The 26,137-nt window shown below is 40.0% G+C and overlaps 1 protein-coding gene across 5 annotated transcripts in view; it reads right to left on the reverse strand.

The window, feature by feature from the left end:
• The window catches only part of SGCD (sarcoglycan delta), a 629,843-nt gene that overhangs the window by 388,138 nt on the left and 215,568 nt on the right, over positions 1-26,137 (reverse strand). For 4 of the 5 annotated variants that reach the window (XM_079144990.1, XM_079144988.1, XM_079144989.1 and 1 more), the window contains exon 2: positions 25,351-25,539. In XM_079144990.1, coding sequence (XP_079001116.1) covers positions 25,351-25,539 — 189 coding nt within the window. Of the gene's footprint in view, positions 1-25,350; positions 25,540-25,671; positions 25,812-26,137 lie in introns of those variants that run through there. The other variant, XM_079144987.1, reaches the window with a different exon arrangement.

The following is a 26,137-nucleotide window of genomic DNA, read 5'->3' on the forward strand; positions in this document are numbered from 1 at the left end:
TCAATAGGTGCACAAGAAAAAAACTATCAGTATTTTGCTACCAAGTCCAACTGACTGACAGTCATCACCCCACAGTTGACATTTACATTATGCTGGAGTGGATCACTTGTTACTTTTTCCTCAGCTTTGGAGATCTAAAAACCCCAGATAGGGAGCCAGATGCAGGTTAGCCTTTTTCAAAGGTATCTTTGGTGATGCAGTTTCTAGATAAGGAAATCGCTTATATCAAAAATGATTCTGCCTACCCCAAAAAGGAAATGTCAGTTGTCTCCACTGCTCCGCTTCTAGCTACGATCTCCTCATTTTCCTACTCCCCTTGCTGGCAGCAGACCATGATGGAGATATCCATGTTCTTTGCTCTTACTTCTTCCAGCGCAGTATGGTCTAGTTGGCTTGTCCATCCCCAGCCCTCCATGCTGACCACTTAGTGACATTATCACAAACAGAATATAAAACCAGATGAAAACTTTCACAGAACTAGAACGTCCTCTTGACCGGAGCTAACACGTCAGCTCCTTTTTGTGCCTCATTGTACTGTATAAATGGCTTTAAAATATGTGAAGCTAGGTGGTGGTATTCTAATTACAAGTGCTATCCACTTGGTTTCTTTCAACACTGAAATTCTGTGAATCTTCAACATTATTATTATAGTCAGAGTCCTGGAGATTTCTGGAAATTTAAGGAAGTTTTGCCCACTGTGGCATTCTCTAAAATTAGGTCTAATTTCTTCTGGATAATAAATGCTTTCAGAGAGATGGAAGAATCCTGGTGAATTTCCAAAGTAAAATGTGTAATAGACTCTTGTTAAATTAATTCTTAAATGGAGTGATTTTTCCAAATATAGGCTAGCCCTGGGCGGTCTTAATGCATTACTTACTTTTAAGTGATTAAAGGTAACTCTTACCAAATCAATAGAAAGGGAGATATCAAAGAGGGAACATTAAAACTAAAATTAGCATCAACTGAGGATAGATATAAAAATAATATGAGATCATGTTTTTCTTTAAAAGTCCAGCAAAATTATTGGAGGTTATAGAAAAAGAAATGAGAAGTTGAAAATGTAATTGGATTGGCAAGTGTCCTTCCTTGTAGATTTCTTTTAGAGGAAATTACTCTTCTGTAAATTATCTAAGAAGACATGAATGCTAACACCAACAATCTACTGTTCAGACAGCTAAATTAGAAATAGCTTAAAACTGGGGATTTAAACACCAAATATGTCTCATGATCAAGAGTCACTACTGCATAGTTCTCGGTGGCACAAAAGATGCAACTCACTACATTTCTCCACCCATATCCTTCTGTTATCTAAAAGCTGAGGATGTAGCACAGACATTTTTCTAAAATGTCATGGCCATTAGGGCAGTTCAGGTTGCAAACACCAGAGTGAACATGGTCTCCATGCAGAAAGACTGAAGGGCATAGATGGAGGAATCCTACACCCCATTCAAAGCTCTTCAAGCTTTAGCGAGAGTTAAATAATTTGGACACTAAAGAGAAGGGATTCACAGTGTCCTTAAAGAAGGCAGAAAGTGACTAACTCTTCATAGCATTTAATATGTAGGAAGCAAAGCTGTGTACCATGGTTTTGAGATATCTAGCTCATATAGCCTTACGTTTCTTTCCCCAAAGTATTCTGGATAAACTCTTATTCTGGATTTTGAGGAATTCAGACTATAGTAGATGAGGCAAATGAACATACAAAGTAATCTACAGATAAATATTAAGGGTTGTGATACACACTGTATATCATTTCAAAGCAGCCCGAAGGGAGATGAGGTGAAATTTAGATACAACTGAAGAAAAACAACTGGAGAAAGTAAATCCAAATGAGCTCCAATGGCTTCTTCATATACTGAAGGGAGCTGGTATTAGAGGCGAGAGCAAAAGTAAAGTCACCATGGTTAACTGGCCATCACCTCTGACTGTATTACAGGTCTGTGAAGATGTGCCAAGGTAAGTTGTGCAGGTCAAATAATAGATGAACACTCATGAAGGTGCTACAGAATATAAATCTTATAATTTCAAAGCTCGAGATAACATGCAAAGATACCTTCCCTACATTTTATCATGTTCTCATTTTCTCTTTCCCATTATGTCACACCATCAGCTTAAATGCAAAGTGGACCTGGTAGAGAACACAAGTTCTTCATTATCAATATCCCTACAGATGCACAACTTTGCCTTAACTGTACTGCGACCTCTGCTTCCCATCAATCACTGCTTCATTTTCCAATTATTAGAATGGAACACTAAGGGAAAAGTGGAGCATTTTTAGAGTTCTGGCGTGAACATTGATGGAGACGTGAAGCCGGTAGTCACTTTAAAATAGTTTGAATGTTAGTTGCTACACAAGTCAAAATTCAGCACATGAAAGTCAGCATGACCTATGTCTTTCTGTTATCTAAAAACTGAGGCTGTAGCACAGACGTCAGGCCCACAGGTGTGGAAATCAGGAGGAGTGTATTTCAGAGACAGTGGGTGAATAATAAGGACAAGGGGGAACACTCACTGGAGAATGAAACATTAAAGGACAGCTGGAAGTCTCCCTGATGAAGCCACCCTCAACATAGACAGGGAATGGTGTCCTTAGACAGTTGACAGTGGGGAACTGATGGCCATGAATGAGGAGGACAGTGACACATTAAGTATCATTTAAGAGAGGTCAGTTGGGCAAGGCATGACCTGCAGGAATCAGCATGAGTTAAATAAGACCAAGAGGGCCAGGAGTACAGTGGTGGCCAGCAGTGAATCTGGAGGAAGGGGAGGACGAGAGACCCTCCTAAAGGGTGATGATCAAGCTCCCTGGTGCTGTCAGAGATGGAGGCCAACTCGGAATCAGAATTTCTAACAACAGTTCTGGGGTAGTTCGTTAGAGACAAGGAGACTTGTCTCTTGTGTCCAAACTCACCCGCATCTCTCTAAAGGAGACTGTAATACCCAAGGAGCCAGCCCCCAACACTTAGGTCTCTCTTCTTCCCCCAACCTGTAGTCTCATCCTCCTCACACGGGACCTCCAAGGGAAACTTTCATATTGCTTTCTCAATCCTACATTTATGGCTCGTCTCCTTGTTTTTTACTCCTTGCATGTATCATAAAAGAAATTAACAGAATTCCTACACTAATCCTAACACCACTTGTCTTAGTATAAAATAAACTTAAAGGTGAGTTATTCCTTGATTTAAAACAAGAAGAAAAAATTATCCCTAAAGATGAACATCTTCCACCAAGCATAATAAATAAATAGCCAAAACCAAAATGCGATGCAAACCCCAGAGGACTCCTTGTTTGAACTGCTCTGGATTCTTCTTAAAATAATCCCTTGGCATGGAAATGCAAGTATTGTCCTCTATATTTAGCAGGGAGGTAAGAAAATGGATTCAATATATTTGTAGTTGTACGTTTACTAAATAAGGGAAAAACATGTTCAGGGACTAGGACAGGGTAAAAATAGAAACCAAAGTTGGTAACTGCATGTCATGAGGGGGATAAAAGAATCATTGTTAGGTTTTTTTTTTTTTTTTTTCCTTCAGTACATGAATCATCTACTTGCTGGTTTGCAAATGGGAAAAATATAATAAATCCTCCATTGGCCTCCCACAGCATCCTAGGAATTAGAGGCCAATTATTTCTAAATGCACCCTACTTTACTGACAACATTAATATTCCACTTACTCATCACTCTTCTGTTTGTTCCCAAATATCTCCCCCCTCCTCTTTTTCTGATCAATTTCATGAAAAGATCTCTAACACCGTGCTTTGAAAAAAAATAAAAGAAGTGCCATATATCCATGGCACTGCTTCCTGGAATGTCTGCTTCAGCCTGGGGTTATAGTGACAACTCCGTGCAGGTGACAAAAGGACTCTCATGTCAACATTTACTGGCAATTTATTTGCTGACATCAGATCATAATAATAAATGAATAAAATACATAAATCATTCATCAGGTACTGGTGTGCAGAGAATATTATGCTCTTCTTGAAATATTGTGTAAACTCTGAAAATGTTCTTTGGTAGGCATGTGACCTCAGTTTCCATCATCTAGTGATGATATGGTCACTTGCTAGGCCTCCTGAGCAGGTAAAAAGAGAGGGAGTGTGGGATGTCTCTAACTGTACTGGCATATTTGGTGTTTTCAACTCTCTTCTCTAGTCCCAGCTAGCCCCCTGCTGGAGGACTGTCCTGGAACCATATCCCCACCTCCCATCTGGTTTCTCACCAGCTTCTTTTCCCAGCATTGCCAAGTGGGGTCTCCCTCCTGAGAGCTGGCCTTCTGAGCTCTAAGTCTAGTACATAATTATTCTCTCAAGGTCACCATGCAGAATTTGCAATCTTGGATGCTGATTTCTGGAGAGTGACTGACCTTTAAGCAAGGTGCCCTCTGAGAGCGCCTGACTCAAGCCATGAAATGCTGAATCATTAACAATTTAGAGCAGAAAAGAATTTAAGCAAGTTAGACAACCTGTAATAGCTCTTGTGACTGAGGCCATTAGGACCGTTCTGCTGTAGTTCAGGCCGACTAATGACTGTGAAGAGAAGGTACCTAGAAACGAGTAACTGATGTAACTTTTCTATTTCCATCTTAAACCCATTTTCAGTTTCTCTGGTCTGCCTTCCTAGGTTAACTTTTCCCTCCACACCAATCTGTTCTAATTAGTCAAATAGATTTTAACCTCTAATGTCTAGTAAAAACACATACATACACATACCTGTGCATGCTGACTCTCCAGAGTTTGAAGAGCAGAAGAGCTAAGTTTAAAGGTATAAAAATCAAATGCCTTCCCTGGCTTTTTGACAATCTCCATCATGTGACGACATAGGCTAATAAGGTAAACATAAATGAGCAATACAGACCAGACTGGGGATATAGAACAGTCAGTGGAAGCCTGGGGTGCAAGGCAGGGCATGCACCCCTCCTACAACAGCATTCAATGAACAATAACAAAAGAAAGCTGTCAACCCTCTACAGATCTAATAACATATTCCTGCTAGAGAGTTTGTCCAATCAGTCCATAACCCCTAATCTCATCCAAACTTTTCATTTCACAAATGAGGAGATTTACTCAGAGAACCCGTAGTGGATTTTAGTCCATCTTGGCTATAGGTCTGCCCATGGGATCTCTTGACTCTTAATGCAAAACCCCCAATTACCTCTTCAATTTACTCCTGAATCCTTAGGTGATGGGAGGAAATGCACACCCACAAACACAAGTCTAGGTTATATCCATTTGGTTGGCAACTAAGTTCTAAACCCTGAAGTAGGTGGAAAATCACCAATTTATGGCCCTTGCCCTGAGGGGATCGAGTCCTGTTTTTCCCATAAAATCTGAACCTCCTCTCTCTCAAACACACAGCCCTCCACAAACACCTATGTACCTTAGAACTGGAAGGAATCTCAGGGAATCATCTGGTCTACCTCACTGCTTTCAGGCAGAGAGTGTGTCAGACACTTGAAGGAATGCAGCAACAGAAGCCATGAGAGGATAAAAATGCACTGCAATTAATAAAAATCCTCATCTTCTCGCTCTCTAGGCTAGAAGTCATTCCTGGAAGAGCCATTTCATATTGTAAAATAGAAAATACTAAGCATAACTGTTTGCTAAAGCAAGTAGTACTGACTATATATGCTAAAGACTTAGAAGAGAATTCCACTTTCTGGATGGGATAGAAAAGTACTTCCTGGGAATCTCCTTAGTTAAAAATAAAACAAGAACAAAAACACATATACAAGGGCTCTCAGCCCACTGCATTTCTGAAGATGGAACTTAGCTCAGGCACGTCCTGCCATCTGTCCCTGGCTTGATTCTCATGCTCTGCCACCAAGTCTGTGTGGCAACACCAGACCCGATTTGGCTTACAGTGTTGCTGTACAGCAGTCAAGTAGGACCTTCTTTACCATATGGGGGACTGTGCAGGTTGTCTAAGTGACCCTTCCTTGATGAAGACCTAAGACTAAATGTTATTCTGCATGTTCAAATGTACCATGACACTACAAGATTGCTTCCATGTTAGATTTAGACAGTAATTAGATTAAGGCTTTAAAATGAATCTGAATATCCTTCATGCTTGTTTGACCATCCATTTAGTGTATCTGTCTGTTGCCTTTGAGTTACCACTTTTCTACTCTGCAGTCTATATTTTAGAAAAAATAGAGCCCTTGACATTATTTAGGATTTTTGGGGGGGGTACCATGTATTGAACTCAGGGGCACTTGACTACATCTCCAGCCCTGTTTTGTATTTTATTTAGAGACAGGATCCCACTGAGTTGCATAGTGCCTCGTTTTGCTTAGGCTGGTTTGAACTTACAATCCTCCTGTCTCATCCTCCAGAGCTGCTGGAAGGGGTGCACCACCACATTAAAAAAAAAATTGTTCTATCCACATTTCAACTTCTATCAAAGTGAAGGCAAAGTGGTAGTTTCTGAGTTGCTCCTACACATTTCTTCTAGACATTTCAACTGATGGTCAGTTCATAATCTCCAAATTTACACCTCCTTTCTCCCTTCCCTATATTCTGTATCCACCCCTTTCTGGTCTTTGAGAATGTGGTCTAGCATTTCAGATGCCAGTTTTTAGATTATTTTATACCTTATGTCTTTTTTGTAATAAATTACAACTGCATTTGAAAATTTGCAGAAAATATTTAGAAACCTTTCTTATGCTTATGGCCTCATAAACTTACTCCTATAGCATTTGTCTTTATTAGTTGGCTGAAACAAACTGGTGGAAGATGTTTTATGAGCTTTAGATTATGTGAGAAAGCATCTTAGTTTTATTCATTTAAGATAAATCACTTCTCTTACCAAATCATTTTTAAAATTTAAAAATTTTTATTTGTTCTAATTAGTTGTACATGACAGTAGAATGCATTTATACGTTTTGATAGATCATACATAAATGAAGTATAATTTCTCATTTTTGATTGCACATATTATAGGATCACATTGGTCATGCAGTCATATATGTACACGAGGTAATAATGTCTGTTTCTTGGAAATCACCTTTCCTTTCAAATATGTCCAGATATTCTGTGGTTTTCTGCTTCATTCTTAACAGAGAAACCTTGGATCAGGCATTTCTTTTTGTAAGATTTTGGTTCCATACTGGCAACATACTTTACCAGGATGTATCTGGGTGTGGTTCATGTATACCTTCAAGTTCTCAAATGAAAACTTTCAATGCAGGTCACACAAGAAGTTGATATTTTGGTCCCAATGCTAACCTCTTCCTCAGGGATTTCTGTAGTGCTTAGGAATTTCTATAACTCTTACTCTGTCCTCCATAGTATCATGTTTATTTTCTTCTGCTTTATTTCTTTTCTTCCTTATTCATTTTGGGACACCGCCTTTTTTTTTGTTTTTGTTCTCAGTTAATTTCTCAGTATGAATCTTTTGCTGACTTCTAATTGGGGTTCAGTTTTTCTGTTTCCTTTTTGATTTCTTATTTCCTATGTGATTTCCCTTGATTTTATAGCCTTTCTGCCTCTGCTAGGACGTCATTTTTAGTTCCATTCTTTAGGTGTGAAAAACATTGTACCCTCTCACTAGCTTATGGGTTATGTGTGCATATACATGGGTGTATATGTGTATGTATGTATGTATGTATGCATCTATAGGTTTGTATGTTTGTATACACCTGTATGCTTATGTTCAGGTGTGTTTGCATAAATGCATGCACACAGATGCCTCTCTGAGAAGGAAGAGAACTGCAGAAGTGTTTGACTTCAAGACGCCCAACCACTCAAAGAAAGAGGAGGAAATGCTCATTTTCCCAGTTTGCTACTGATAGCGAATTTTGTATCCAGGGCACAAATATGGATCTAAAGAACTCCTGGTAAAGGGAGGAATTCTTTATTTCTGATGGTGTAACATCCACTATCTTTGACTGTGTCCTTTAATACAGATGCATAAACCTTGAAGGTTCATGAAAATTCCTCCCAGATTTTGACAAGAGACTGATCACCATTACCAGTTTTTGATGATGGATGAATTCTTCTTTCTCCATTTTATCTTAGACATTTCAATAGGTGGTTAAGAGGCTGAAAAGATGCACTTTTAAAGCAGAAATCCCTATTTCACATCTCCCCACTGCAGATGTGTGCGACATTAGAGGTAACCGCTATCTGGGACATCACTGGGTTCTGAATACCTTTGCAACTCTCCACTTTATCAATGTGTACCATATTGCCCAGAAGGGATAAGTAGTGTGCCCAAGGTCACACAGCTTGTAACAAAATCCAGGCCATAATTCATGTGTCCTGACTTTCACAGTGATGAGGCTCTCCAGAGTTCTGGAGAGAAAATGGTAATGATGGCTATTTAGAAAAAAACGACTAAGTCAGTGTGTATTTCTGCTTTACCAATCTTTAGGGAAAAGGAGGAGTGACTCTCATTATTCTTGAGGCACTGTCCTGTCACTACCAATGGCCAGTTCCCATTTCTTATCCTTGGAAATAAGCAAACACCCCACAATGGAAAGGAGGTGACTTGAAACACACAGGGAAAGATGACCTTCTATAGTCTGTGTACAAAACTAAGAAGGCACTGAACCTTTACAGATCCTTTGAAAGTCATGCACATTCTACATTTCTCCTTTTCCAACCACTTACGGTTAACTGCAGCCTAGAAATGAACCAGAGGTTTTTCAATCCATGCGACTGCCAGATCCTTTCCTTACAAAATAAGCCATGCATGGCCCCCAAAGTCAGTTTTGCAAAGTGTCACTTTCGTGCTAAATATCCCATGGATTTCATTATGCATCTTAAAGCATGTAGCCCTGAAGTTAATAATAAGATAGGCCCCCAAAACATGTTCCTTTTGGATTGGTTCTATAATATCAGCTGTTAATGAACCTTGGAGAAATACAGCAAGGAAGAGAACTTTTCAGATTCACAGTTCATATCTGCTGGCCATTTTGAGGCAAAAGTCACTCAAAGTCTAGAGATTCCCTGTGTTTCTGCTGTCATAATCCTAGTATGATGCAGTGCATTCAGCTTTGAGAGAGGGACCCGTGATGGCCTTCCCCACTGCTCCTCCTTTGTCCCTTGGGGTGGCTCATTTTTATTCTGCTGCTGCCTGTACCTCCCTGCACAGCCCACTGGGCATGGGACCTGTGGCTCAGGACCCAGCCAGTGATCCTAATCACATTCCCCAGCTAACACTGCAGTTCTAGATATGGGCATGTTACCCCGTTCAGGCCAGTGAGACAGCTGGTGAGTTTTTCTGGATGTTCTGGGAAAGAGGCTCCTGGGGTCTTCTGACAGATGTCCTGAAGTGACATCTTCTTCCTTTCCCAGAACGTCAACAAAGGAGAGAAACAAGAATTCACCAGCTTCAATCTATACACAAACCTTCCTAGGGAAATAATGAGGGAGCTAATAAGAAGGTTTAATTGCCAATCAAACATGAAGACATGCATTTAGAAAATAATTCTTTAGGATTAACATGACTTTCTTAAGTCTTCTGCAAAGGAAATGGCTCATGCCGCCAAAGAATCTGGCCGTGATTGTGGTGAAGTTATCATTCCTCCCAGGAACGGAAATCCTAGAAATATCAGGAGATTTAAAAAATAATAGCTATTCTTTTTGACACTTAGCTGATCAATGTAATTTGAACTGTCATTCAAATAGAATGAAAAAGCCTAGGTAACTTTATGAGAAGAAGAGAACTTAGAAACAAAACCAAATCATATTTCTACTTTTTTTTTAAGCTTACACAAAAACAGAAACAATGCTAGTCTAGTATACCTTTCTCACAGTATTTTCAGAACATGAAACATAGGCTGCAGAAGGTAATCACCAAGTCCCATGACAAAATCCATAAGTCAAAGGAAAAGCGATACTTTATGTATTAGGCAAGTTGATTTAGCATTACCTGGGAAGACTAAAGATTAGATCAACTGAAATTTGATGTTTAGAGGTCAGCAATGAGAAAGGTTACTGTTTACATGGAAAACCTATTTGTGCGATTAACTGAAATTAATCATGTTTGTGTAAATTTCATAAACACATCACAGATCTGGATTTTTGGCTAATTAAGTTTCAATTTAGTTGGGGAAAATAAACCATATAATCTTTTATCAGAAACCCCTGCCTGCCCATTAAAAGAAAAGAGGTAAAAATCATAGTTTTTAGGAACCATCTGGAGAAATAAACAATTTAGGGAAAGCTATAAAGGCAGAAATTATAGTCAATTATCTATGACATGAAGCTATATTTTGAGGTTAGGCTGTCCTTCATTTTCTCAGGAGTACCCCTTAATTAAATGCAAATAATCAGAAATGGCAATTAATAGATTGCTATAATTCCCTGATTAAATAGTGGAGCCCATTTATAATACTTTAAGGTTGCTGTGGATACTGAGGAAGTAAAAAACAAAACAAAACAAAACAAAAAAAAAAAAACAAATGGACTGTGTGTTCATAAATTGCTCTCCCAAGTCTCCCTGACTGGAAAGTATTTTTATGATGGCACCACCTCAGAGGCTAGCCATGAGATTAACGGCCGCCATGCCAACACCATCATTTCTAGAATACCTGAGCACTCTATCTTCATTGGAAGATAGGAATATTGACTTTGAATAGACCAGCCTCTGGCATGAGGCCTCCAAGAGGACATGAATATCGAACCACTTGATGTAAGTATCACACAAGATGCCAGTCAGAAACAAGCCATTAAAAGTCAATGGTCCCTATAAATGACAAAGCAGAGTAGGGCAGGGAACCAAGACCAGCGTTGTCCCTTGGCTGCCTCTCACATGGGGTGTAGACATTCAATGGCACCTTCCTTTTCTTGCCACCATGTAGAAAATGCCTGCTCCAAGGGTTTCCCCATCAGGATCTTCTAACTTTCCTGAAACCCCGCCCTCCTCCCTTTTCCTCTCCCTGGAATCTCTGCCAGCTCTCCCGATGGCCGTCTTAACCTCATTCTTTTCAGGTTTCCACTAAAATTCACCTCTACAGAGAGGCACACGCTGACCAATATCCACAGCAGGCCATGCCCGATTTCTCATCATGACATCTCTTTCCTGCAGAGGACACATCACAACCAATAATTACTTTGTTTATTTAGCAGTTTGCTTCTTTATAGGCTATCTCATCCCCCAGACTGGTTATAGTTTACTGCTTCCCAGAGATCTATTTTAAGTTGAATTGGCAATAATATGTACATATAAAATATCTGAGCGACTGTAATTCTTACTGCAATGATGATGTTCAGCGACATCCAAGTTAAATGTTTTGAAGACTCTATTAGTCATTCCTACTGAATTTTAGCAACTGAATCTTACTGTCTTTGAAAGGCAATTCTGCATGTGTTTAAGTTGACAATAAGAATGGCTTAGTGTTGGTTGTCTACCATGTTCTACTTTCTGGTTATCATCTATCTTCATTAAACTCTGCAATGTGGGTATTATTAATCCATTGCTACAAATGAGTACAGCAAGGCCCAAAGAAGGGAAGCTGCTGGGCTCATGTCACCTCGATCATCAGGAGCACAGCTAGGTTTCAACCCACTTCCGTCTTCTCTCAAGACTGCTAAATCCTGTTGCTTCTAAGATTGCCTTTTTCACACATTAGAATCCTTCCCAACCATCAGTGGCCAATATGACTTCAGAGTAGCTCTGCACAATGAAAGCCCAGTGGAAAATAGGCCAATAATCCAGACAGTATAGATGGAGAGGATTTGCTTCTGTGTAATTAAGTCTGCCGGCTGTGAGACCTCTTAACCTCTCTAAGTTCAATATGCAATTGGTCCAATAAGATGGGGGAGAATCAATAAGGCCCGTTAGAAAACACAAAGAAAAGACAGGATCTCAATAAATAGGATGGGAGGCACAGCACCAGTTGGAATAAAATGTCTTTGTAGTTGCTTGGGAGCATCAAGAAGGTTCCAGACATGAGTGGTTTTGAGGGTACTGCAGACTGTATTTCTCATGTGCTCTGCTGTGAGATGTTGAAATGTTTTAATAATGCCACAAGCCTTGGGACTGAGAACTCTGAGGAATAAAAGAGTAGACTCTCAGACTGCATAGCATCATGGAAGGTCACACAGCACCATCTTTAGGAATCCGGAGTTCAGCCTGACTTCGGATCCAAACTCTGTCACTTACTGCAATTAGGAAAATGACTTGACCTCTGCTCTAAGATTCGTATTTCTCAGTTGGAAAATGAGGATATCAATCCACTTATCAGGGAAAACATTTGGCCTTTGGTTTTTTCATCTTGGTTTATTTCACTTAGCACGATATTCTCAAATTCCATCCATTTATCTGCAAATGCCATAACATAGTGGGGGGAGGTATTGGGTTACCTCCCCCCATTATGTTATGAGAAGAATGGAGGGATTTTCAATTACTTAGAGGGAAATGAGAGGGAGGAGGGGGTGGGGATATGAAAGATAGTAGACTGAGACAGACATCATGACCCTATGTACACGTATGATTACATGAATGGTAGGAATGTACATCTTGTACAACCACAGAAACAAAAAGTTTTGCCCCATTTTGTACAATGAGTCAACATGTAGTCTGTAAAAATAAAAAAAAATTATAAAAAATAAAGGAGGATATTGTAGAACTCACATGCTAGGGTTGTCACAGGATTAGATAATATACCCATGTTAAGTGCACAGTACCAAGCCTGCCACAGAATCAGCTCTCAATACTCATTCTATTAATTATAATAATCTATTTGCAAATCCTGAGGTGTCAATGCACATGTGAGCAGACAAATGTTGTTTTGTGCTAATAAAGCAAGAAAAAGATGCTACAAGTCAGCCTTCTTTCCTTAATGTAGAAGGTATTCATAGCAAGTGAGAAGAATTAATCTATTTATTCTGAAGGGCGAGGTCCCCAATTCATCCATGATATAGCCAAGTGCTCCAGAAGAAAGCAATTATCATGACTCATTCTTACTTTCCTAGTTATGATGATTCTTTTTTCCCTTTAGCTGCTTATGTTTAATTTGTCTTGAATACCACAACTACTGTTACATAAGAACATTCTCCTCACATCATGTTCAACACATCAGATGCAGGGGGAGGTCACTTTCACTAGTATCTATCACCTGCCTCCACCCTACCATCACCACTATTCAAGTCTCCCTGGGAGGAAACTTGTCAGATTCCCCAGGGATTCACATGCAAACTTGCAGACCACCATCCCCCAGGATCCTTTGACTTCTCCTATTCTGTTTTCCCTTTTGGTACCTATGCACATCTGGTCTTGACAGCGTCTTTTGATCATGCCATATTATTCCTTCATACATTCTTACAACACCCACTTATCACAGTTACTCTTTCACATTGATTGGCTTCATCATGTGATTAATTCCTGTCTTTCTGCTACTGTACAGAATACTGCATGAGGGGAGATAGGCTCTGGGTCTTACTCACTCCTGTACCTCCAGACTGCAGCACAAGTTTGCAATAAGTACTTAGCACTTGGCTTATGAGAAGATCTCCACAAACATCTGTTGGGCAAGATGACTGTTATTCATGTATTAGGCTGTTACCAGATTGTAACTATAGTGGTAATGAACTTGAAGAGGTGAGGATTTCAAAAATGATCCATTTTGCTTTAATTAGGACTGAGAAATTATTTTCCAAAGAAAACCACAGAAGTCAGAAGCACAAGGCTTTCAACCAGTGAATGATAAGACACAAATTATCCCTGCTCTCTGAAACCCTCCTTGCCAAGAATTGCAATGAAGGTTTCACTTGAGCGTATCTGAAAACGCTTATGTGAACCATAAAGCATTCATTTCTTAAATGGCGATCAACTATGAAAGGCACCTAACTGATTTTAATCTGATGAGTGATCCAGTGATCCAAATGATCATTCCCTTCTATATTTAGGGTTTAGGGATAGTGCTTCCTCTTTTATCTTGTAATTAAGAGATTTTCACATGCTTTCTTAACAATACATCTAGGGTCAAAATCCCTGATGCTCAAACCAAATTTGATGGTTAACTAATGCGATTTTACTAAATATGTCAAAGACATAGACTGGGTGTCTTGCCTGAGTCTACAAAGGCAAATGTTGCTAAGTTTTTGTTTGTTGTTTATTTGTTTATTTTTGTGGAGCAGGGGATTGTACACAGGGCTTCACACATGCTAGGAAAGTACTCCACCACCGAGGTATACCCCCAGCCCATTGTTGGTACATTTTAATGCCCATGGTTTGTTCTTATTTAAACATAAGATATTTGTTTAAATATATTGATATATTTGTTAGTAATTAAAAGCTGGTCAGAATGCACAATTTCATCTTCAAAGAAGTCATTTGGGTTTTTCTAGTAAATTGAAAGGATATCTTCCTATTGAGGAATTCTTTTTCTCGTTTTTTAACTTGTTCTTTAGCAAGACAACAATTAGCTAGATCATTTATGTATGGCTTAGTGAGTGCAGAAAAGTAACTTAAAAGGCAACCAAATTATGATTCTTACAGGCACCAGTTATGAGGTTAGCATGACCCCTTAAAGTTATTCACAAAGATAAAATTGCTTGAGTAGCCAATGACTGAACCAGGATCTAAGAGGTTTGAAAATGCCCACTGAGCCTCAGTCCTCCCTACACACTGACTGTCACTGGCCCTGAACACTATGCAAGTGGAGTCATTACTATTCATGACACACTGACTTTGCTCTTTGACAGTCAACATTTTCCAGAAGAGTTAAAACCCTAAGCTTTGAAGTTAGGCATATCTGTGTCTCACCTTTCCATTTACCAGCTTGAAAAGTTGGGCAGATTAGTTAAGATCTCTGTGCTTCAGTTTTCTCCTACAATCAAAAGGAGATACTAGCATCTTAAAAGATCATTATGAGAAATAAAGAGAACACAGGCACTCCATGTTTTGCCCAAGGAGTGTTCGATGCCCGTGTGGTGTTTGTGTGTGATCAGCACTGGGTACAGGAGGTGCTTTGCCAGATTGTTTTCCAAACATGGACCTGACAGTATTGCTGTATTATTTTCCTGTGGCTTCCATAGCAAATTACCATGGAACCAGTGACTGAAAACAATAGGAATATATTTTCTCACAGGCGTAGAAGCCAAAGTTCTGAAATCAAGTTGTTGCCAAGCTTCACACCCTCTGGAGGCTCTAGAGAATCTGTCCGTCCATCTCTTCTGACGTCCTTGGACTGGCCCTCAAGCTGTCTGCATCCCCTCACCTGTTGTATTACTCTTATTTCTGACTCCAAGGTCATGCTGTCTCCACTCCTGTTTGTGTCAAATTTTTGCTTGGCTCCTGTCATAAGGACTCTAGTCATTTAATTTAAAGTCCACCCAAATAAGTCAGGAAAAATCTCCTTGTCTCAAGATCCTTAATTTAGATAAGGTCCCCTTTTTCCAAATATGGCAACACTGAGAGGTTCTAAGAATGGACATGTCTTTAGGGGGGCCACCAGTCGACCACGACACTTTCTCATTTACATGCTGTTCTAGAATCTTTCAGCTCCCCCATGAAGAGGTAGAGTCTCAACTGTGCCCAAACTGATTCAGAGCAATATGAATTATTTTTTTCATATTAAGTCACTAAATTTTAAGACAGCTTCTTGTGCAGATAGCCAGATCAAATGCTCATTACTTAAATGAATGAATTAAGATTTTAAAAGGCACATGAGATTCATTCCCTGGAACTTAGTACCTTGAATCTTTGTTTAACCAGATATAGAGTAAGCAGACAGACAGACACACACACACACACACACACACACACACTTTTCTACAGAGGAAAAAAACTCATTCTGAGGCAAGGAGTATTGGAAAACGTAGTAATTAGAAGTACAAACTATGTGATTTTGAATAAACTTATGCAGCATGTGATCCTAACTGCATATTTTATAAATTAGCAAAATTAGAATAGGGCTAAACATAGCTTCTACCCCCTCCCTTCTCAATATACCTCTTTACCTTACAAAGATCCACCTTACTCCTCACAGGCAAGATGAAAATGTTTATGATCTCACTTCCTTCCCAATTTAGAAAACTGAAAGGAAGGGAGAGAAGGAGTGTGTCAAAAAGATACAAAGCTGCTATGGATGTTATAGTTATTTTTGATCATTTGTTTATCAGATTATGACATACTTTCTTCTCTTACTGTTAAGTTGTATTGGGTGTATTTGTTTTCCTACCTTAATCCCGTAGTTCCAGGATTTGGCAAGTATCCAGAGCCAAGAAACAAAAACAAGAAATGCTGTTTGGTAAGGAATGAAGAACATCTTCATTCAAGGGTCTTAGCATGTCCTCAAAGACTAATGTAAGAGGTGGGATGATAGATTCTAGACCAAGTTCTATAACAAAGAGATTCTGGGATGGGACAAATATTCTCTATCTGCTCTGTCCAAGATGGCAGCCACTAGCCACATGTACTGTTGAAGTCTTGCAATGTGGCAAGACTGAGGAACTGAAATTTTAAAGTTATTTCATTTGAAACACTTAGTGAATAGAGTATTTAGAGAACCACCCAAGCCCAGAAATTCCAACTAATCAGTCTCAGGTACATCAGATGGGAAAACCTCCTCCTGTTTATTGGTTCTTTCTACAGTTTGAATCTTCTCACTCCCCTATTATGGAAAAACTGAGCCTCAAGTTATCTGCAGTAACATGCCCCTGGAGATTGGTAACTTCTCTCCTACGACTGTTTAATGCCTCTGTAAGAGTAAACAGATTCCTGAGATGTAGTCATGATTGCAAATTTTTGAGGTTATTCATAGTTCTCAGGAGCAGGACCTACAGGAATAAAAATTCCATGCGTGAGCAATTATGTGTGATACGTGACAACAAAAATATTTCCAAAGAAATTTTCCAGCATCCTTTTTCTTAATTCTAGAACCATAAAAAATTAACTTGGGGTACAGAAAACGCTAATAAGTGGCAAAGGTCATGAGTACTATCCAAATAATAGGATAAAATTGCATAGTAATTTGCTGATAATTGGAATTGGAATTCACATTTCTCAGGTTGACCTCCCTAGAGTGTAACTTGTGGGCTATTTGGCTTGACCACTGTCAGCTTCCTGTCTCCACCTTCCCCACCATCTCTGCCCTCTTCAGTGGCCTTAGCTCTCATATCAGGGCCATCCTGATGGAGGCTTCCCAATCAAGTTTAACCCTCCTGCTTCCAGAGAACAACCACATTGCTTTCTCTGCTTTGCACACTTCTCAAAAGGCCTCCTCCATCCCACAATTCCTGGCTCGAAAAGCCTTTCAATGCCTTCTAGCCTTAGTTGATTCTTCTTTCACACTTCCTTAAAATATATCCCATTTTGGAAGGTCTTACAATGATACATTGAGTATTTTTCCCAGAAAATTGTGAGCCAACTATTAAAGTATAGGACCAGTTTTATTATAATGCTTAACGTCCACACAAAACAGAACACTGCACACTGTGCTTAAGAAATAGTGATTGAATTGAAGCAAATATGCCCACTACATGGTATAACTTCCTAACAGTCCTGATTCACTTCACTTTGTGGTAATTACAATACCAGAACCATTCCGGATGATAGACGAGCTTACAAAGGTACAAAACACTTTCCAGACCCAAGATGACATCAGAGAGCCACTCTAAGACTGAGTGGGGAACAAAATAGATTTTGGAGGGTGGTCTGTCTGCATGAAAATTTCTACATTGCTTTAAAAATAACATTTTGGCAATGTCTCAGACTGACAACTTTGAGCTAATGGGTGAAAAGTGTCCACAAGTGTCAAAGCACTTGAGGTGAATGGCTGATGTTTTCCATATAGGATGCCTTCCCAAGTTCTCACATGAGGCTGGAATCTTCCACAGACTGTGTGTTTCTCGCATATACTACACATTCATTAACAGAGTCAAACAAAAAGTATAACTAAAGTCAATAATACCATCTTCCCTCATTAGCTGAGCAAAACTGCGTATTAATGAGAATAAAGTCAGCATCTAATCTATTTCACATTGCATTATTATCCTTCTCGTGTAATTAAAATGTATCAGGTAGTTGGTACACAGAAGGGAGTATCTGTATTAAAACACCTCTTCATAATCAAATTCAAGCACTCATCTCATTTATGATCTGTCTACCTTAATAAATCAGTGAATGCTTCATTTTCAAAGCCATATAAAGCTCTATTAACCCATCTTTCCACATTTTAATTTAAAGTGACTGCCTATTCATAACTTTGCCCCGTTCATTTATTCAGTAAGCATATTCTGAGTGTCCACTGTGCGCTAAGCGAGGGGCTGAGAGCTGTAGTACAAAGATGAATAGTTTAAGGTTCCCGTCTTCTGAGCTCACAGCCCAATAGGGGGACGGACAGAAAAATAAAAGCAATACTGCATGTACCCCTGCTGCCTGCCACCCGGCAGAGCAAAGCACAGAGGAGGCGTCATGGACTCCAGCTGGGAGGACTTGAGAGAAGAAATGAGAAGAAAGAACCCTTTACCAGTGCAATGTGGATAGGAGATCAAACGTAGATACCAATTTCAAGTGAAATCTGACCTCTTTTGTGAGAAGGGAGTTCACACCCTGCTGCTCAAGCACAGGATTCTGCCAAACTGTGACTTTACCCTCCCAGGTTGCAGGTGCTGAGCCATCTAGGTCCTTGTCTGGGCATGCAAGCAAAGCGCAAGGTGATGTGCAGAATCTACTGGGCCAGCGGGGCTCTCTGTCTGGCATTTCATTTAGGTAAGAGGCGAGGACCAGTAGAGGTGGGGACTGAATGGGAAAGGTCACAGGGAAGGTCAGAGGCAAGCTGAAGTTGCAAGCAAGCAGAAAACGTGAACAGACACAGAGACTTTTGCTCACCAGGAGCCAAAGAAAAGTAGAAGGACTCTTGCCTGAAGAATGAGTCTGTCAAGGCAAGCCTGATCCTAGCATCCTGAGGAGGCACTGGTTCCTGACGGCACCCCCGGGGGGCCCTCTGCTGTGACGGTCACCCACACTCCCATTGAATTCCCTTGAGACCGTTTCCCCTCCCCACGGCACATGTGCCCTGGCCACCCTCTGCTCCAGTTCCTTGAGCCTTCCCAGAGCAGACAGGTCAGCATCCCAAGTTATGGAAGAAGCTGGCCGCTCTCTCTGGCTTTTGCTGTTTTACAGTGTGTCCAATTTACAAGTATTAGAATGCCTTCCTCTGACCCTCGGTGGATCTTTATCTTCCTTTTGGGTAAATAAATCATGTGTTAGACATCACACTGAGCAAATTCAATTTGTCTTTGTGAAAAACAGCACTTGGGAAATGGGCAGCACTGTGCACTGATTAAGAGCATGGGCTCTAGAGCCAGACTCCCTGCAACCCCATCCCAACTCCATTCCTCACAGACTGTGTGACCTTGGGCAAGTTACTGCACTTCTCTGAGTCCCTGCTTCTCCATCTATAAAATATGGATAACAATGATACCTACCTCATAGCGTTTTTATCAGCATTGTGGGAGAATTAAAGCTTTTATTTATACAAGTTTTTATTATCCAAATTGACATTTATTACTTATACAAACACAAATTACCATCATTTGGATGTTATGATTCTAGCGACTGGAAAGAGATCTGCATCACACAGTGATGGATAATTTGAGAACCTACAACGTGCCCAGCACTGACAAGGTACGTAACATCCATTATCTTGGGTTTAGTCTGCAAAAGGCAACTTAGCATTAATAAATGCATATTAAAAGCTAACTGTATACGAGTGGCTGGACCGAGGCTATGAAAATAATGAGCAGATCAAGATTCTTGCTCCTGAGAAGTTCCCAGGGCAGCTGGGGCGCTGAGGTTAGGTCACCCCAATCCCTTCATCTGTAACATGAGGGTTTCTGATGAACTGACTCCTACAGTTTCTACTTCATCTATTTTATACCCAGTGGGGCCAAAGACCATGCCACCTATTCATGATTCCTAACCCTCTTTAGTGTTGCCATTTAATGACCACTTGTGTGGAATGATAGCGTGCATGATCGATGCAGCCATACTTGGGAGGTCTTTGAGGCCAGGTTATTTGGACTGGTCTGCTAGAAAGTGTTGGCAGAAGCAATAGCCCTCCATAGAACGAGGCTTCGCATGGCTAAGATGAAAAGACAAAACCATAGTATCTGAACAGGAAGGTGCTTTAGAAACACCTCGTCTAGCTCATTTGGTTCTAAACCAAGCTCCAGGGGATAAAGGAAATGTATGTCACGGCCAGGTTGGGGGAGCCACCCAGGCCCAAGCATTCATGCTGAGGTTTTCTATGCTATTCCCCAATGTCAAACTAGCTAACTGACCGGGATCCAGAGTCAGACCTCAGGGATTCTCAAATCACGCTAATGAGCCTCTCTCTTATAAAGTCTGCATCACAGCAGTATCTACCTGGATAAGGTTTAAGTTAGGTGACATTCGTAAACTACAATAGCACAGCACCTGGCACAGAGAGCCTGCAATAAAGGATGATGCCAGCAAACGTTTACATGAAGCACTCACGATGCATCATGCTCTGCTCATCAATCCTGTGTAGTAGGTTGTGCTGTTACTTCTCAGAAACGGCAGCTCAGAAAGGTTAAGGAATTCGTTGAAGGCCACACAGTAAGTGGAGAATCAAAAATTATGCATAGGACATCTGTCTCTAGAGTAGGAGCCCTTCGTTCCAACACTGTGGTGTCACCTGTCTCACGTGACTTCATGCTGTCAATACTGACTCTTCCTATGTGTCAGATGCTGCTACAAATGCTTAATATGAGTTAACTCACTGAATCATCACGTTGACCTGTGACAATTGTGTTCAATTAACACAACAAGGGGACAAAACAAAAGATAGAGATGGTGCAGGGAACGGGTCATCAACTTACAGTTTCAAGAGAAGGTAAGCCCCGAACAGTCATCGGTACCAGGGAACCACACTCGGGAGAAAATGTCACATCTCCAGTGACAACTTTAGATGGGAGAGGAAATCATTACCAATGGCACAGGATGGGCAACAGAGATAAGAGGCCATTTTGTTAGCTCCAGGGTCCTCGTGAAGAGCCAGGTGACTGCAACATTAGGAGGAGGAACCCTGCAGCGGGAAGGTTAGGCTTTGAGGTGAAACTCCAATTCTTCACTTCCTAGCTGTGTGTCTTTCAGTGAATCACTCAACTGCTCTGAGCTTTGGGTAGTTTTTAGTACCACAGAAATGATACCAAATTTATTTTAGTACAATGGGGATCATAATACCTAATTTGTAGAGTTGTTTTGAAAATTAAGGATTTTAATATTTTTATTAGTATATTATATTTATACATAATACTGGGGTTTATTTTGACATGATCGTACAGGTATGGAATATAATTTGCTCCACTTCAGTCCCCAGTGCTTCTACTTTTCTTTCCCCTCCCTCTCTATATCACCTGTGCTCAACTTTATAAGCCTTTCTTCTATTTATTTATAGGTTTTCATATTGGGTGCTTTATAGATATATGTAGAGGCGACATTCACTATGGTATGTTCATATATGTACACAGTATACCTTAGTTCTTCCTTTTTCCTGTCCCTCCTACCTACCCGTTTCCACTTCCTCTGCTCCACTGATCTCCCTTCTATTTTCATTCAATTCTCCCCCCTCATTCCCCCCCCCCCCTTATTTTGGTCTGGCTTCTTCATGTGAGAGAAAACATGGCCTTCTCAGTCTGGCTTATCTCACTTAGCATGATATTCTCCATTTCCACCCATTTACCAGAAAAATGCCATGATTTCATTCTTCTTTATGATTGAGTAAAACTCTTTTGTGTATATGTACCATAGTTTCTTTATCCACTCACCTGTACATGGGCATTTGGCTATGGGTTCCATAACTTGACTATTGTGAACTGTGCTACTATAAATAATGATGTGCCTGTATCAATATATTATGCTGGTTTTAGTTACTTTAGATAAATACCAAGAAGAGGCATACCTGGTCTTATGATGGTTCCATTCCTAGTCTTTAAGGAACCGCCATACTGCTTTCCAGAGTGGTTGAGCTTATTGGTAGTCCCACCAACAATGTATGAGTGTGCCTTTTTCCCCACATCCTTGCCAGCACCTATGGTTATTTTTATTCTTGATGATTGCCATTCTAATTGGAGTGAGATGAAATTTCTGTGTAGTTTCGATTTGCATTTCCCTGATTGCTAGGAATGTTGAACATTTTTTCATGTTATTTGTTGGCCTTTTTTTTTTTACAAGTATCTGCTTAGTTCTTTACATTTCATGTACAGAATATACACAATAAATATTAGTTCCCTTATATGCCACAGTAGGTGATAAACCAGGAGAGGTTGATTTTCAGCTATGTTTGGTCTAGGTAAGCCACACACACTTTAATGTAGGGGGAAATTGAAAAGTGTAACCTTGTTCCCCTATCTAGTAATGAACACCAGCGTATTCCACCAAGAGGAGCGGAAGAAAAAACAATTTTTTCCTGATTTACCTCTGAAATTGGAAAAATGTGCTTGTATGTCCACAGTGCTGTATTGAGCGGGCTCTTGTAGCCCAGTCTCAGGGTTAAAAACTAATTCAAGTCTAATGATAAAGTAGAATTCCAGGTTTCCAGTCCAGGATGGTGTGCTAGGTCATCCAGAAGGACTTCCACTGGATATCACCCTCTTGGATCATTGTTTCTCAGAGGGTTTGATTATAGTGTAAGCTCTTCCAAATCCCAAATTATGGAACAATCCAAGCATATAAAATAATCACTCTTTTCTGTTGCTGACTTTTTAAAAATCTCTGCATAAAGTGCTTCACTGTTACCTCATTGATTTCATTTGCTTGTTCATCTCAGTTTCCAATATAACATTGATTAATACCTCATTCTTTTTGCAAGGTCTTATTGTCAGTAAATTATTGTTTGTGCAATAAAATTATAATTTTAAAAGACTATGTCTTATACTGTGATTGATGAAAAAATATGCTTTTAACTTTCAGGGCAAGACCAATTTTCTAACACTTCACTTCTATTTGCTCAAACGCATTACTCTTGTAAAGTACCAATTACGGCTAATAACGGCATTATTCTCACCTCAGTAAGTAGTTAGTTTGGTAAAGCTTTAAGGACTCTCAACTTTGACAATCAATTTAGTTAACTACAGGAAATACCTGATTTCATATAGATTATTGCCTTCATATGATATTGCTCCCCCAGCTACCATCCATGGGGTGAAGTGGTGTTCCATATACATTTATATATGCTTCTATCACATGCACCACATAAAATACAATCTATAAGTCCCATTTGTTTAAAATCAGTTATCAAGGTTGGAACTCCTATTTTTGACCCCCATGTCATTAAAGGTATCATTAAAGTCTGGTATTGATGAATGCCAGACAGGTTAAAAAAAAAAAAAATCACAAATGCAGGGGACTGGAGAATTGACTTTAAGCAGAGGATTGGGGTGAGGACCACCAGGTCTCAGGAATTTCAGTGGAAAGATAATAAACACCATCTTGGTTTTGGGGCCCCACCATCCAATATTCTTACCAGGCCAAACCTGGAATTCTTCCAAAATGACTTCTCACTGCTCAAATCCTATATCCAACTAGGATAATCAGGGTATAGTACTTCTATCTTTTAAGTGTCTTTCAAACCTTTACCCTCCATTCTTCTGCCTGAGCTTCAGTGTTCTTATGTTATGCAATACAGAAGCATTTCTAAGTTTTCAATATTCAAAGCAAGAACATGTACACCAATAGAAGGCAAGTGTGATCACTTGGACTTATGACCAAATGGACCCAGGACATCCTCTTCATCCCTAAACCTGAAGAAACTGACCCATTCTATGTATCCTCACCTATACCAGCTCTCTAGACTAGATCTGATCTTCATTCTCTTCCTGCTTACCCACTTCTCTGAATTCTGCTCATCTGTAAAGAAAGCTCAAGCTCCAAAAGTCTTTACTGAGTTCAATTCAGAAACAGAAGCTGTTGTACTCCAACACTGTAGAACATACAACCTGGGACTTCCCACAGCCCCAAGGAAAGGGATCAATAGACTGCCAAAGTTGATATTGCAATACAGACGTTTGTTTGTATTGTGAAATAACTCAACCTTTTCCCCTAAAATAGAACTCTGTAACATTGAAGTAAAGTTGACTAGATCATTTCTTAGCTTTAATCACAAGTATGCAAAGAGAGTCATTCTGATGCCTGAAGCAACATCTCCAGGTTTGTTGGATGCTTGGGTTAACATAAGTGATGGGCAAGGACACAAAGGGAAGAGGAACAGCCCTTACCCTTCTCAAACTTCAGTCTACCTGGAAATACATGCAAAAATTATTATCTGGAATGTCAAGTCTTAGAAATAAGAAATGGAGCTACAGGAACATAAAGGAGAGGTGTTCCAGGCAAGGAGGCAGAGAAAAGTACCCCAAGTAGAAGCACCTGCCTGAGCAAAGGCAAAGAGGTATAGGCTATGCACAGGGTGCCAAGCACAGCTTGCACCTCACAATTCAGAAAACAAATACCTGTTATCACACCTGGGATGTGCTTATGAAAACCCCACCATTAATTTTGTTACAGTTACACTTCTTAAACAGGAGTTTGTTTTTATTGCTCATATAGTTATTAACTTTTGCCATCAGAACAAGAAAAAGTTTCTTAGGTCAATGGATTCCAACTACTACCTCCTTATTAGTAAGATGAGTTACTTATATTGTTCCTATAGCTAGGATCTCTAATGAAAAAAAAACTCAGAATAATGCCAGAAGTTACTTTCTCATTATTTTCTTTCCATTTCAACTCAAATGAGTAATTACCTACTCTGTACAGGGACCATTAACACCAATAGCAAAATTTCTTCAAAAAAGTATAAAAGCAAATTCCTAAGATGTGAAAACCCACTCACCTTTTTCTCATCTCCATTTTTCCCAAGTAGTGCCAGAGAAGAGTTTCCTCCTCAAAAACGAGGACATGCTCTGTTATACGTAGCAATGGACAGAAAGGTGCAACTGGACAGATACTACTCTGAGATAATGTTCAAAGCTTAATTGCACTCAAACATTTCAACTCCTACCTCACGAAACCGTCTATAATCACCACTAAAATTGTGGGAAACGTAACACCTTGAGTTCATCCTGTATTTCTTCCTGTGTTATTTACTTCAGCTGCTTCAAAGCTACAGGATATGGAAACACAGGTATGAAAATGGAGGCAAAGCAGACAAGAGCTCGTAAAGGAGAGAAGTGCCCCTAAAGTAGATCACCAGCCTCAGGAACTGAGGCGAGATGGAAGCCCAGGTCCATATTCAATCTGATCAGGAAGCCCGTTTACCCAAACACCAGGTTGCAGGATGTACTGAGTCATACCACATCACTCCTCCACACCCCCCCTCATCTGGCTCTGCTTCCCCTTTCCCCAGCAAGCGTTCAACAACCCAGCATGATTTCACTTACGATTGTGAAGTTCATGACTTTGAGAATCCAGATGGTCATGGCCAAGTTCACCAGTATCAAAATCATGAGGAGCAGGACAAAGAAATACAGGCACCTTTTCCGCCAGCCGTAAATCCCCACTTTGTAGACCTGTGGCCCCTCAGAGCTGGGCATGGTGCTCCGGTGGTGTGTGTACTGTTCCTGAGGCATCTGAAGTAAACAAGGTGAGAGAGAAGCTCAGACTTTAAACTGCTGAGAGCAAGAAAGATAGAAATAAAAAAAAAAAAACAAAAACAAACAACTAATGAAGAGCATGGCTGGCTACTGTCTGCATGTTCTCACCCTCCTGACAACTCTAAAAATCTGTCTCTTCTGAACAAAGGGGCCCTCTGGATGCTTGCTTGAGCTCTCCATGTCATGCAGTCTTCTTTCCTGATGTGTATTGAGACATGCACATCCACACACATCCCAGGAGGAAAGGGTCTCCTAGGAAGCTGTTTTCCAAATGACACTTGGAATTCCAACATCTTTGTGAGGGGCCCATTCAGAGACCCATTAAAGGTCTAAAGTTAAAACTTGGAATTAGTCTGAGACAAAAACAAAAACAAAAAAAAAGAGAAAGAAACACCCTAGAAGTCCATCTTGGAGAGTAAAAATACTATTCAGAATATTTATTTGGAGAGTAAAATAAGATCTCAAATGCAATCATTCTGTATTGCCAGTCATGGCAAAGGAAGCCATGTTGCTCTTTCCTATGTCAGAGTTACAAGGGTCCTAATGGACACACAGCTTAAGCCTTACTTGACTT

Source organism: Sciurus vulgaris (genome assembly GCF_902686455.1).
Source record: "Sciurus vulgaris genome assembly, chromosome: 6".
In the NCBI taxonomy this organism is placed as follows: Eukaryota; Metazoa; Chordata; class Mammalia; order Rodentia; family Sciuridae; genus Sciurus; species Sciurus vulgaris.